General features: G+C 36.9%; 1 protein-coding gene across 11 annotated transcripts in view; it reads right to left on the bottom strand.

The window, feature by feature from the left end:
• INPP4B (inositol polyphosphate-4-phosphatase type II B) overlaps nucleotides 1–15,255 on the bottom strand; it is a 717,808-nt gene that overhangs the window by 164,305 nt on the left and 538,248 nt on the right. For all 11 annotated transcript variants that reach the window (XM_079920302.1, XM_079920301.1, XM_079920305.1 and 8 more), the window contains 2 exons: nucleotides 6,852–6,982; nucleotides 6,362–6,466 (listed from right to left, as the gene is read on the bottom strand). In XM_079920302.1, the coding sequence (XP_079776428.1) occupies nucleotides 6,362–6,466; nucleotides 6,852–6,982 (236 nt within the window). The remainder of the gene's footprint in view (nucleotides 1–6,361; nucleotides 6,467–6,851; nucleotides 6,983–15,255) is intronic.

Raw genomic sequence — 15,255 nt, 5'->3', positions numbered from 1 at the left:
CAAAAAGCTGGGATCTTTATGTCCACATTTTACAGAGGCTCAAAGAGATTAGGCTTAAATAGTGTTTGCACATTTGAGTTTCAAAGAGTTGCTCTGAGGTATTAACTTTTAAACAGTGATTACTGTGATACTGTGATTTATAATATGAAATAAATATTTGGTCTTCGTCCCCTTTTCTGGCACAGAGTTCCCCAAACCCTGGGAATTTCCTAAGTGTTGAGAGCCACAAAGGTGTCTTCTGTTAGGTTAATGAGGTGACTTTTGGACTGCACCTAAGGATGGGGGCTGGTGGCCAGTGAAACCAACCATGAGATTAGAGGGTTGAAACTTTCAGTCCTTTCTCCTTTGACTCCCCTACGGAAGAGGGGCTGAAGGTGAGTTCAATCCCAATGGCCAATTATTTTATCAATATTGCCTGTGTAATGAAACCTCCATAAAAACCCAAGAGGACAGGGTTTGGAAAGCTTCCAGGTTGGTGAACACATGGAGGTGCTGGGGGAACTCAGAGAGCATGAAAGCTCCACGCCCTTTCTCCATACCTTGCCCTATGCATCTGTTGCACCTGACTCTTCCTAAGTTCTCTCCTTTTATAATAAACAGTAATCTAGCAAGTAGAATGTTTTTTCTGAGTTTTGTGAGTCTCTCTAGCGAATTAATCAAATCCAAGGAAGGGGTTGTGGGAACCCCTGATTTTTAGCCAGTTGGTCAGAAGTATGGGTCACTACCTGGAATTTCAATTGGCATCTGAAGTAGAGGGCAGTCTTGCGGGGCTGAGCCTTTAACCTGTGGAATCTGATGCTGTCTCTGGGAAAATAATGTCAGAATTGAGTTGAATTGTAGGACACCTAGTTTGTGGCTCTGGAGAGTTGCACAAATGAGGGTGGGGGAAATCCCCTCCCCACAATCATAAATAACTAAAGAGTGGTTCTGAAGAAAACAATTAGAAAGTAGCTGCTGAACTCTGTTCTCAGAATTTATATGATTTTAAGCAAAAGAAAACAGCTTTGTTCTTCAGCTATTAGGTATTTTTGGTTTATCATATAATCTGAAATAAGAACATACTGTGTACAGCTCTATAATACCTAATTTTAATTGAGACAGTTTCTGTCACAATTAACATTGATCACTAATATTTTTAAGTATCAGCATTCTTTATGGAAATCACAAAAATCACAAGACTCCAGGGAGTCTTAAAAGTTTGCAACTGTTATTTGATAATTATCAGTTACCAATACCACAGTACTGGAACAGCTAGGTTTATCTCTTTTGGCCCCTTCATCCTTGAATTTCACTTGCAATTACTACATAAATAGTAGATAGATCTATGTACACCAAGGGAATTATTTTTTGGCCTCTTAGTTTAGTTAATGAAGAATGGTATACACTTACCATACCATACTCATTCTTGGCTACAGCAGTCGTACTCCTTAAAATTTAGTTAGAATTAACTGTAATTGACTGTTTTCCTCTAGAAGAAGTCAGATATACAAAAAAAAATCAATAAAAAATTAAAATTCTAAGACAACAATCTGATCAGTGATATTTGTCTCACTTTAAAATTTCCTCATTTTATCCTGCTGTTTAAATTATGTATCTTTGTGACATGAATAGCCCTTAACTTTCAGATTTTTGGTACTCAATTATAAAAATCTAAGTGGGCATTTTATTTTAAAGAAAAGTCAAGCAAAATAAGTGTAAAGTCTTTTTCTCTTTTTTTTTTTAAAAAATATAATATGCCTCTCTTCTTTCTTTGATATTTTATGCTTCAACAATTCCTTGGCTTTGCGAAAATTTCATCATATACACCATATGAGGAAAGTGGAGTTCAAATCGTTGAGTCTTGTCAAACTAAAGATACAAGGTTGGTTTGAAATCTAATAGTAGGGCTGCCTCATAGCCTTTAAAAAGCCATTTAATAATAGAAATGAGATAGTAAGTCTATTTTTTCTCAGAAGATCTCTTTAAAATTCCTACAACTATAAAAAGAGTGCTGATGAAAAAAAAAAATGTAGACATGCTGATCTCATTTCAAGGAAAAATTTAAGCATAATCCCTGACTGTAAAATGACCCACAAAATGACTTCGACATGAATCTCAAGACAAGAGGGAATTCTAAGGGAAATCTGTTTCAAAATAGTCCAAGCAAGTTGGCATGATGATTAAACACATCTAAAAGGTAATTGCACTTCACTGATGAGGTGATACACCTGAACTCTTGAGAGACAGAAATCAGGGAGATCTAAATAGCTCCTCTTGTCTCCTCCTTCCTTCCGTGTAGAGATTAGAAGACTAAGGGGCAGAGAGGTTAGCTGACTCATCCATATTAAACAGTAAATCCTGGCCGATCTTGCATTTGATTATAGCCACAGCTTTATGATATAATATAGTAGGTTCTTTTTTTTTTCCTTTCTTTCTTTCCCTTTCCTTCCTCCCTCCCTCCCTCCCTTCCTTCCTTCCCTTTTCTCTCTCTTTTCTATGTACTATATGCTATTGTATATATATATATATATATATATATATATATATATATATATATGTATAAAACATACAAACTAACTTAAACATAGTATAATAACACAAGAATCCATACTGTATAATATTCACAACTGTTTTTCTATGAAAGTAAAATATACTGGAGAGGGAAACTGTCTTCTTAATTTCAGGGATTTGTGTTATTGTTGTCACTGCTGCTAAGATCTCTATTGTGGTGGGTATTCTATTTGTTGCATTTAAGTAATGGACAAAGATGAAAAATTAACTTAATGGGTCTGGGGGCACCTGAAGTTAAAGGAAGGTTATTTCATTTGTCCGTATGAGACATGACATCATAGTTCTGCTGTTACTTGTTTCAAGAGCTGGACATTAGCCTTGTCTTTGGTGAACCTGCCTGCTCCTGTTTGCATAGCTACCTCTCCAAATATAAGAGACATATTAATCAAATGTGGATAGATGAAATTTACTAATGGTAAGAATTAAAATAGATGTAGACTACATCCAAATAACTCACCAGTGAAATACCAGGGCTTGGCCAATCTTACTTGCATCATTACCTGGAAGAATGTTGTCTGTAATTCAGCTAAACATTCAAATCAGTAACCATGGATCTTAAATACATTTAACTTGATTCATTTAATCTGCTAAATATATGTTATATAAGCAAGTAGAAAATCAGACTGACTACCATCTAACTTTTAACCATTTTATTTTTCAAGTAAAGAAAATCAAAGCTCAGAAAGGTTATCAACTTGGTCAAAATAAAAAAAAAAGTAAGGGGTAGAGTCCCCCAAATTCAGTCAAGATTTTAATTTCTATTATAATACATAGTTGGTGATATAGTCTGTAAACACCTACTTTAACTGAATTTCAATTTAAAATAACATTTAAACTTCTAAAAACTTAAATATTTTAAAAACATATATTTAATATTATACATAGGACATGCATATCATATATATATATATGAGTAGCCTTGGGGAAAGAAACCAGCATGTAATAGAATTCAGTACTTTCGAATTAATTCTTGGCTGTTAGACTCTCTAGTCCTTTCCCCCATTTACTCCTTAAGTCTTCAAAGAAAGGAATCAGTCTTTCTGAAAACTATGTCAAAAACCCTCTAGTTGATGAGTTGTACCCTAGTTCCGTAACTTCAAAATATTGCTTTTCTCTTTACTGTTTGATATTTGTCATCACAAATAAGAAATTCTTTTATATATCCCATTATGGGTTGAACTGTGCCCCCACTCAAGAAAGATATCTTAGAATATGACCTTATTTGGAAATAAGGTTTTTACAGATGCAATCAAGTTGCAATAAGGTCATTAGTGCAGGTCCTAATCCCACATGACCTAATCCAAAATGTCCTTAATGGGGAACTTTGGACACAGAAACAGACACAGAGAAGATGGTGTAAAGGCATAAAGGGGAACGACATACAAAGATGGAGGATCTGTGGGATGTACCAACAAACCAAAGAAAACTAAAGACTGCAGGAATACCGTAAGAAGCCAGGTATGGAAGGAGGCAAGAAGGAATCCCCTGTCAGTTTCAGAGGACGCACTCCTCTGCCAACACTTTGATCTTTAGACTTCTAGCCTCCAGACTGTGAAGCATTGCATTTCTGTTGTTTATGACTCCCACTTGGTGATACTTTGTTATGGTGGCTCTAGGAAACTGATACATATCCCACTAAACTAATTAGAAGAAATTTTGTTTGCTTTTCTAAATATCTTTCTTTTAGTTGCCAGTTTCTTCCTTTTACACTGGAGCAACAAAAACTAACTGCCTTGTATCATCCCAGTTCACTCTAGTCTATTTTCAGAAATTACCTTAGAGAAAACAGCATAATGTAAATGGTTCTTTTGTTTTCAAGAAATAAGTATAAAGTAAAAGGCCACATAGATAATAATTTCTCTTTGTGTGGTGGATGTATTTTAAGGATTATCACCAAATATTTAAATGCACATTTAAAATATAAATTCCTATCAATTTGGCTTCAACAAACTATCTGGTTTGATGATACTGCTACCCATCCATGGCTGTAACCTGATTAGTCACAGTACTTGCATGTGATGATTTTTCTAAAATGCTTCTCTAAATCATCCTTTCTCTAAATCTGGCTACTTCTTTAGTTCAAGATTTCAATGTCTCTTAATAGGCTCTTAACTGATTACTTTCCTCCAATTTTAACAGTCCTGATAAAACTGACAGATCCGTTTTGTTCCAGTGATAGCAAATGCCACATGTATCATAAAAACTATTATTGTTCGTTCTATGTGTTTTACGTGGTCTAGTTCACTTAATCAGGAAGAAAAAGACAGTGCTCAGAAAGATTAAATAACAGGCTTAAGGTCATATATAAAGTAGTAAAGCTGAAATTCTGTTCCCCTCCAAAATATATAAACTTTTTTACTATATCATAAAAGTCTCTTCATATAGGCCATTAGGGAAAAAAAAGTTATGCTGGTTGTCAGATAGCTTTTGAATGTTGCAGCTTCTTTATGACCTTGGTTTTGATGATTTTTTTAAAACCATTAGATATTGTTATGTTCAAACTATTAACAGACACTCAGTATTCAGGGAAGAATTCCTGAAAGCCTCAGGCCAATCCATCTCATTTTTAATTCAGTTGACATAATTTTTGGTGAACAGGATGCAAGTTAAAATTTCAGATAGTTGATAAGGGTTACCAAAGATAATACAATTATATATCAGAATGATTTTAACTACACTTGAACTTATACGTTAGCTAGTTGTGTATACACAATCAGTATGCACCAACTTGAAAAATTTAATTTTTCTGATTATAAAACTTCAGGTAATTTTAAAACAGACAGAGATTTTATTTTAATTTTTTAAAACTCTGACCTCTAACCTGTAGCCTCATCGTGACAATGGCTACAAAATTGGGTGTTAGAATGCTTCTTTAGATGTATCTGTGTATGTGCATGTTTGTATGTATATGTTGATAGACTCAGCATAAAGGATTTGATGATCTAAAGTAACTTTTAGCTTCCTAGGAAGATGAGTACCCATAGGATGACCACAGCATTTATGATTCAGAGAGACCTTTGAGATGGAAAGGATGTGGAGGGCATCATTAACAAAGATGCTGGACAAACAGGCATAGTATGGGACTTCTGCTGATAAATAAGGGCAGGTGGTCACCCTAAATATGCACAAAATTGATACAGCAATAAGTTAAAGAAAAGGGAGATGAGAAGAGTATTTAAAATATATTTTACTGAGAAATGGCAAGGAATTACTTGAGTGGCAATGAATTCAACCCCGTATCATTCACTCTAGAACTATTCAGGTATGTTATGAAAATCTATGTGTATTTTCTTGAAAAATGTCTCTCACAACCAAGTACATCAAAATACTGTAGCACCTTCTATCTGATAAACCCGCTTCTCATAGGGAAGTGGGTGATTCTGGTGATAGCCACCACTAAGTCGGAGAAACAGCACATGAGTCCATCTTTGGCCTCTGGTTTCTCAGGATAGGCACAAAATGAACGAGTCTTGTTTTTCTTTTTCTCTAATTCAAACAGTAGCACAATGGGGAGCTATTAGGCATCGCTGATAATACTTAATAAAGCTAATACTCATCTTGCATAGTCACCTGTAACTCAATTCATAGTTATTGAGTTCATAGGTGGCATATTTACAAAACATTGCCCAGAAACACAGCAACGAAAATGTAATGGTTTCTTTTGTAGTATCTAGGGTCATTATCAGCTTCAATTGTTTCATCTTCACCTTTATATAACTGCTAAAATTTCTAATTCTGCCAATAGTCAAGCCTTTTAAAGAAGTACACACTAATATAATTTGCCCATTTGAAAAAGAATACTATATACTACCTTTCAAGTGAGGGCTGTGTACGTGCATTCTTTGCAGATGTAGGTTTATTGGAACAAATTCTAATGTTTTCTCTCCTTTGCTGCTGCTTGATTTGAAAGAGGACCCTAGGTGGAAAAAAAAAAATTAAACATCATTAGTAAATAAATAGTGTGTGTGTGTGTGTGTGTGTGTTGAAAAGTACATTTGACATAGAAAAATGTTATAAGAATTTCAGAAAGAAAAACATATTCTGTATGAGTGGATTTTCTTCTCAGAAATTTAATTAAAAAAAATTCTCAGTTACCCCTATAATGATACCATGAGGTAAAATAGTGCAATTTTTTCTTCTTTGTTTTTCATGCCAAGATGGTAGAGTTGGAAATAAAAGTTTTCTGCTTTTTATTAAATCTTGACTTTTCTATGTCCATAACAACAGTATTTATTATTGTTTTCACATAACATACATGAAATTCATTTCAGTTTGAATATGTAAAGTCATTGATTTCATACCTGTTTCCTTGCTGAGTTCTGTCAGAATGTCTTGGTACATATTCACCATTTGATCACAGTGAGTAAGGACATTTTTTCGTAGATTGTCCCAGTGTGGAGAAAGCTCACCAAGTTCTTTTAGCTCCTGGTTTCTGTTACAATGAAAAAGAAGAGAAAATATTTATTTTGATCTTAAACCCACAGACACAAAATGCTTAATCAGGGTTGCCAAACTAACTGATTCACCATCCCTTTCAGGAAAGCTCTGTGCTTATTAGGAAAAAAAATCATTTTAACACAAAGGAAGAAGTGACTAGGTTAGGCCACACAAACATTAAAGTCCTGTATGTCAAAGAGCAAAAAAAAAAGGTTTAAATTTATTGATAAAAATTTCACAAAGATGGCAAAGACTTATTATCCTTAATATAAATAGAGGCCATTCAGTTAAAACAAAACAAAACAAAACACTAAACCTCAATAGAGAGATAGCTAAGTTCTAGGCTTTGACGATCCCACATGAAATAATTTGGAAAGGGTTATCTGACTGTGAAGGAAACACAAGCTAATCACGGAATCTAGTTTATATATAATATAGCTGTAATCTTTCTAAAGCCCATAAAGAGTATGATCAGGTATGATTTTACTGGTCTCAATTTCTCCTAAGGACAATTTAGGTAAATACTGTATGCCTATATTTTGTCCCCTCTTTATCAAAAGAAGAGCTAATCAAGATCTAGGTTTTAATTATTAACTTTAATTCTCTACCCTTTAGCCATGTTAATTTAAGTCATAAAATGCCTTTTTAAATTATAATGATAAATGGTTTAATATGCTTCTTGGTTAGATTTCTCATTCATTTCTATAACCTTTTACCAACAACATTTTCATGAGGCAGTTTAACCAGCAGTAATGAAACTTCTTTGCTATTTTGGCTGTGAAACATGCTAAATACCAAGCTAATAAATTCAGAAGATGTAGAAGCTATAACATCCTGTTAAATTCAGGAATAATGGATGGTGTGCAAAAATGTGACTTGCTTCCAAATGCTTGTAGCTGCCTTTGTTTGGTTTCAATGGGAATGCGATATAGTATTGCTGCATCTTCCATCTGAGGTCTTCACAATTTTTGTGAACATTAATCTCATTCTCAACTTTTCCACAGATTAACTTTCATCAGACAACATTCATGGAAGTAATTAATCAATGGACAATGGGAGTAAAGGAAATTCATGACCAAAGCGGGGTTAGGAGAGAAGGCTGAGGAGTGGGGAAGTCAAGTTCTCTGTGTGGACTCAGATGGTAGGGTATTGAAATTCAGGACAAAACAAACAGATAATTCCAAAAGCTGGAGATATCAAGTCTAGAAGAATCTGGACAATTAGGTCAAATCTGAGGTAGAGAGCAAATGTGGTATGTCAACTTAATATGTAAGATTTTGGGTTTTACTTTCAATATATGGTTATAATAGAAATCTTAACTAGGTATTACTGTTTAACACTAATAAACGCACCATGGGTTTACAATTTATGTTGTCTCTGAATTCCTATCAGAAATAATAATTATAAGGGAGGTGGCGATGGAGGGGATGGTAAGAGTGAAGCCCCTGACTACGGTGTGGAATATTGGGGTGGAGTACACCTCCCTGCCCAAGAGGAGTCCGACAAAGTGTGATCAGAAAATCTTAGCGTTCTGTAGGCAGTGACTTGAAGGAAGCCGGGAGGAATCTACAAACTGGGGTTTAAAATTCATTACACTCCTCCAATATGTCAAAACTTACATACAGGAATAACTAGACGAAACCTGGCGTTCACTGCTTTTTTGTTCTAAGAGAGGACATTAAACAGATACACATTCTGACAGGGACAAACAAACAACATAAGGTTTCTCCGCATTAAAAAAGTTCAGGGACTTCCCTCGTGGTTCAGTGGTTAAGACTTTGCCTTCCAATGCAGGGGGTGCGGGTTCGATCCCTAGTCGGGGAGCTATGATCCCACATGGCTTGCGGCCAAAAAACCAAAGTATAAAACAGAAGGAATATTGTAACAAATTCAATAAAGACTTTAAAAATGGTCCACATCAAAAAAAACCTTTTTTAAAAAAAGTTCAAATATAGGAGAACTAACTATAGAATAAAGGTATAATAAACTAGAGTAATGAAAAAGGTATAAAACAAAATGGGGCAGAGTAAGAAAGTAAATTTTTAGAAAATGAAAGAAATTAATTACATTAATACATTAAAATAGAGAAGATAATTGGCTGCATGAAAATCAGTAAACTTTTCAATCAGGAAGGCTAGGGCTGTTTGTATTATATTTTGATTTGTCACTCAGTAAACAAAAACTTTAGCATCTAAGAGCCTTGTTTTATATCTCCATCCAGGTTCTCTGGAAGGCAGGGCCTGAGATCAAGCAATCCTAGGTCAGTCAGAGGGAGGTAAGAAGGGAAGTGCTGAAGGGAAAAAGCGAAAACAGGCATAACGTCGTTCGTTATCAAGCTGGGCAGAACTTCACAAGAAAACACAGCTGGTTAGGTGGCCATGTGGAATGACTCCAGAGAAGTCATACGGAACCTCTGCACCTTGGAACAGATTGTTAGATGGAGGAAAATGCATTTATATGCCAGTTCCTTACCATCCACTCTATTTCACTGGTAAAGATTCATCCGGTGGGACTTTAGTTCCTCTGTACTTCTAGTTATGCAATCTGTCTCCTCCACGCAGCCACTGGGGGGGCAATATTCCAGTGGAGACAGAACTTTCCTGGGTCTGGTAAAATATAGGTGCCAAGTCCACTCTGGATACTTCCACGGATACTTCCACCATTGGGTGCATGATAATGGCTGGTCTTCACCTTGAGGGAGACTGATAAGCTGGTGGCATCAGGAGATAAGGTGACAATGGTGTCACCGGTTGGGGTTCTCCATTGAGCAAGTGGCCAAAACTTGAAGACACATTCCAGTTAAGCCAGCACAGAAAAGCACATAAACTGAGCCCAGGAGGGGCTCTCCATTGAGCAGGTGGTCAAAACCTGAAGACGTGTTGGGGATGAGTGGGCATAGGAAAACACAAAAACGGGGCCCAGGACAGGAAACTTCTTGCACAATTCCGATCCATTTATGAAATCCAGATAGCATATAAGACAACATTCTTCATCTTCTGCAAGAGGGAAGTTCAAGTACAATCCTTCAAAATGACGGCCAGGTGTAACTTCCCAAAGATTTAAAGAGAAGCAGCGAACCAAGCACAACAGTCAATACTCCAGCTGATTCTGGGGGCCTTAGCTGCTGGTATTCATCATTCTACCACTCATTTCAAATTTGCCTCATACTCCACTGGCATTTCTGGAGTGCTGCCTTGTGAGGTCACTCTTCGTTTCCTTGCTGTTATGGAATTTTAGTTGTGGCAATTTCCCATGCACTTCTGGCCATGGAACACCTCTGAGTTCTAGATAAATTTCTCTTTGCTCAGCAGCCCTACTTCCCCATGGTGTATCTCTTACTATCTTTGCTGGTTCATTTAGTTAGGAATGTATGGTAGTCAGATCACACAAGAAATCAACCACAACTTCCAGTTAAGTGGGACTCTTAATGGGTCCCCTGACAGAACGCCTGTCCCCATACTCCAAGAACCAGGATCCTAACTGGCAAAGTCTAAGGCTGTAGGGAAAGAAAGCGCAGATCCCCAAAAGTGGGGCACTGTGATTGATTATAAGGGCTAACCCTTTCTTCTAGAGGTGGATATTTTAGCTATAGCGGGCACAACATCCTATACCAGCTGTTGGTTTAGCATATAAACTTCATCCTGGAGGATAGTATCCCAACCCTAAGTTTTTTTACCCAAGCTGGTACCTTAGCTGAGTCTTTCATGGTTAATAATATTCCACTGTTCTATCAGGTCTGTGGCTTTTGGGTGGAGGGGCATGCAGTGATTACAAACTCATGTCGCACCTCGTTTTACGTAACACTTGTCCTTTGGTTGGAGCAATGTTATGTGGGACACCAGATCATTCTGTAAGCCATCAGATGGGGGTGCCAGCAGTGGCACTGTGAGCAGAAAAGGGAAACACGTATTCAGACTATGTTTCATGTCCCAGGATAAACTGCTGCCCTTTCCAAGGTCAAAGGGATGCAACGTAATTGACCTGCCACCAAATAGCTGCTGGGTCTCCCCCAAGGAATGGTACCATGTTCGTGTCCATTGCCAATCTATTTCTGGCATTTAACATTTAGCAGTGGCAGTAGCTATATCAGCCTTGGAGAGGGAGGCCACGCCTTTAGGTCCATGTATAACCCCTGTGTCTGCCACCAAGGCCATTCTCTTCATGGGTCTATTTCACAAACTCTGGAGTGTCCAAGAAAGGAGTCTGGCTAATCCATGGGCAGGTGATAATGTTCTCTGGTCATAAAGAGTATTTGCTTTCTGATGGGCATGGCTCAGGCATACTTCTGCTCACTCCTGTAAGCCCATCTACATACCCTTGCCCATACTCCTTGAATCCAATCTTCTAATCTTATTTCTTCCAGGCCTGTGAAGCCATTCACTTTGCTAAACTTAATATATATCCATACCTCAGGCCATCTCTCCCTCTAAATGATTAACAATCATACTGTTTCTCAGATCTCCCCACTGGATGGACTTCATTATTGACCTTAAGGTCCACCTAACACATCAGGCTGACCCATCTTTTTAAGAGTTTGAGTGTCTTCTTCCTCCATGAGTTAATCAAAATGCAAGAGAAGCATCATAAGATAGAGGTACTAACATGAGATCAGTGACATGAGACTCTGGGACAGCTCTTTACGATATATGCTCATACCTCCTGGATCTGCTTAAGCCCAGTTCCGAATGTATCACTCCCACCACACAATACATTACTCCTACATCATACAATGGGATCACAGTAGTACCCAGTTCACAATGGGCAGCTCTAGGCCCAGAGTCATTCTGTGTCTAAATCGTCAGGGGTTTAGTCTCTAACTAGGGCCCAGTATCACACTGGGATGATGCAGGAGCCACCAGTACATTTCAGAACCCTAAAGGTCTACACTGAAACAATCCTACCTGAAGTTGCTGAAGCCTCCACAGGGCAGCATTATTTCTCACCATGGATACGTTCAGACCCATTGTTCAATCTCATGTACCCAAGGGCTGGCAACACAGTTAGGAACTTTGGAAATGTTCCTCTTCCTTGGGCTCTATTTGACACACTCTGCTTCTCCATTAATGGTTATATATATATATACACACATATATATATACTATATTTTTGATAAATATGATATATATGACTTTCATACATATTTATGACATATATATGACTTTTATATACATAAAGTCTGAATGGTATATGCATCAGAAATATAGTTCAAATCACAGCAATTATTTATGTACATAGATGAAGAAGGTCTTTTTTGTGTATGTATATGTATGTGCTATATTCCTGATTTCCCCCATTATTTGTCATTGAACCAACATATGTTAGAGGTGGAGCAACCATACGTGCCAGTTTACACTTGTTACTCCATTGTAATTATCAGCACCTCTTTCACTTGCAAAATATCCCTTTAAATGACCCAAGTTTTAGGATATCAGAATTAACATATCCCTTTTGATATAGTAAAAGAAAACAACAGCTACAAACTCACAGAATGTCATGGCTGGAAGGAAATTTAGGAAACAATTTGAAACCTCTTTCTTCACAGATGGAGGCATCTAAATAAAGCTGCTTGTTAATCTCAGAGTCACTAGAAAAACATAAGCCTTTTAGACTATAATTCTATACCAACTCTTTTCTCACCCCATAAGATTCTCCACTGTACGAACAAAGAAATACAAAACAAATTAACAAAATTCCAAACAATAAACACAGTGCCTTGTTTATGAAGGTACTCAATGAACATATATGGAGTGAAGGGGTGTAGAACCTGGAGCTATTGACTTCTAAAATCACATTTATAAACTTTCATGTACTTTTTTTTTTTTAACTTTCATGTACTTTTAACATTAAACCTGAACAAAGGGTAAGTTGTAAGTTGAGATTTTTTTACTTCTGTATCTTTCAGTTCAAGTGGCACGGCTACTAGGTATGCAGTAATAATCTCTAAAATATGTTCAAGTGCATAGTGGTGTCTAGTATTCTGAGACTCACAGATAATGGCCCCTGTGGTCCAGTCTGCATGTTGCCACTTTTATCTAAACAGAAATCTGGCATCAACATTATAATTAAACAGTTACACATCTTTACTAAACCTTTGGTGTGAATGGAAAAAGTGATGAGCTGTGTAAATGCATTTTTAATCCATAGAAAAATATTTTTTAAAACACTCTGCTATCTATTAACATTATCATTTTACTCACAGTAACACCTTCTGCTTTCAAAAGCTGTCTCCTTTAATTGCTACCTTACAACAATGACAATGAATATTTCTTTCTGGAAAATCCACTGCCCTGCTAAACACACACAATCTCTTATGAATTCCCTACCTTACTCTCACTAAAGTTCTATTTTTAAAACAAATTTTCTAGCTTGTCTCTAACTCTTTCCAATTCTCCAAGACTCCAATAGGTAGGCACAGGAAGTTGAAAAGAAAAGACTGAATATTCAAATACTAATAAGCTTGGGCCGCTTACACATTAAAGTTCTCTTGGCACTTACTGCCATCCATCCACTTTCACTTTGCTACCTACAAAAATAAAAGGCAAATCATATAAAATATGTCTCCAAAGGAGACAGGTGATTGCTAAGGCCTACTTGAGAAATACCTAATGCTCTATGGTTCTTGACATTTCAACTGTAAAGACTGACATTCTTGATACTTGATGAAATATTCATACAGATCTCTGGTGTATTTTTGCCTATATGGTTTGTTTCATCTTACCTTGTTTAAATATTTCAAAAATACATGCTTTTTCTCTTTAGGAAAATTGCAAGTTCCTGGAGGTTATTATGACCCTCTGAACCTTCCATAATGTGAAACACACTACTAAGTATAACATGTTTGAAACACAGACTATTAAATAACATGAAGAGAAAATGAGACCAAAAAAAAAAAAAAAAAAAAACCCAAATGACTCTTGAAGAGTAAAAAGAAATAACTGAACACAAAATGAGTCACAGAGAAACTGAAAAGGAAATAGCCAAAGCTGCTTTCACATATAATGCATGAAACACTGGAAAGATTAGTAAATAGGTAAATGTTTTTTAAACTTCATTACTTACACCCCTGGGGCTGTCATGGCTAGAAGGACAGGGAGGGTGCTGGGCAACAGGGAAACCAAGTAAGCAAACTGGCATCCGGCCCTTTTCCTTACTCCAGCCATCCACCTGCTCTCACTGAATCTCCCTAATTAATACTGGAATTCTCTGTACAGAGCTGTAAACAGTTTCTACTACTGAAAAATAAAGCTAGGTTTAAGACTACCAAAACAGAACCTAGTTCAAAGAGGAAAAAGTTTAGCATCTACTTAAAGCCTCTATTTAAAAGTAGTTTCAAAGCCTGATGATGATGTATTCAAAGGGGGGAATTCCAACATGGGGAAAACTTTGCTCTGAGTCTGTGAGTTACAGAGACTTGTCTTGTTTATCGTCTTGTCCCACCACAGTCCTTTGTCCATAGAAAGTGTTCCATGTAGGCCTGTTAACTGAATGAAAGATTTGCTTGAAGACTGTAATTCTTAGATTTTCCTGAAATTCGAGATAAAGTCAAAATATAAGCTAACCCCAAAGTAGAATGCTGAGCTCTGCCCCAGTTAAAATGGATACGTGCAATACATAAATGAGTCACTGTTGAGTCTTCTAACCTTATACGGTTGAGATCTGTAACCCTAGTTTGGTTATGTCTTCCTCAAGGATAGACAGAGATTTGAAATGTATCTTCATATGGCATCTCCTACTGTGATGGTTAATTTTACGTGTCAACTTAGCTAGACCACAGGGTGTCAGATATTTGGTCCAATGTGATTGCCGGTGTTTCTATAAGGTTGTTTTGGATGAGATTAACATTTAAATCTATAGACTGAGTAAAGCAGATTGTCCTCCCTACTTTGTGTGGGCTTCATCCAATCAGTTGAAGGCTTGAATAGAGCAAAAAGGCTGACCATCCCCTGACCAAAAGAGAACTCCTCCTGCCAGGCTGACTTTGAGCTGGGACACTGGCTTTTCCTGGGCCTCAAGCCTGCTGGCCTTTGGACTAAAACTACACCATAGTCTTTCCTAGGTCTCCAGCTTGCTCACTCACCCTGAAGATCTGAGGATGAGTACACACACACACACACACACAACACACACATACCTTACTAGTTCTGTTTCTCTAGAGAATCCTGAGTAATACACTAACTATGTAGAGATTCCATCAGAAAGCTTTCTTTCTGCTTGGTGTAAAAGAAGTTGGGGGTGGTGGTGAGATGAAAACATCTAGAATACAGTTTA

This window comes from Stenella coeruleoalba (assembly GCF_951394435.1).
Source record: "Stenella coeruleoalba genome assembly, chromosome: 4".
In the NCBI taxonomy this organism is placed as follows: Eukaryota; Metazoa; Chordata; class Mammalia; order Artiodactyla; family Delphinidae; genus Stenella; species Stenella coeruleoalba.
The sequence above is the reverse complement of the archived record's forward strand: the minus strand, read 5'-3'. Positions and strand labels throughout refer to the sequence as shown.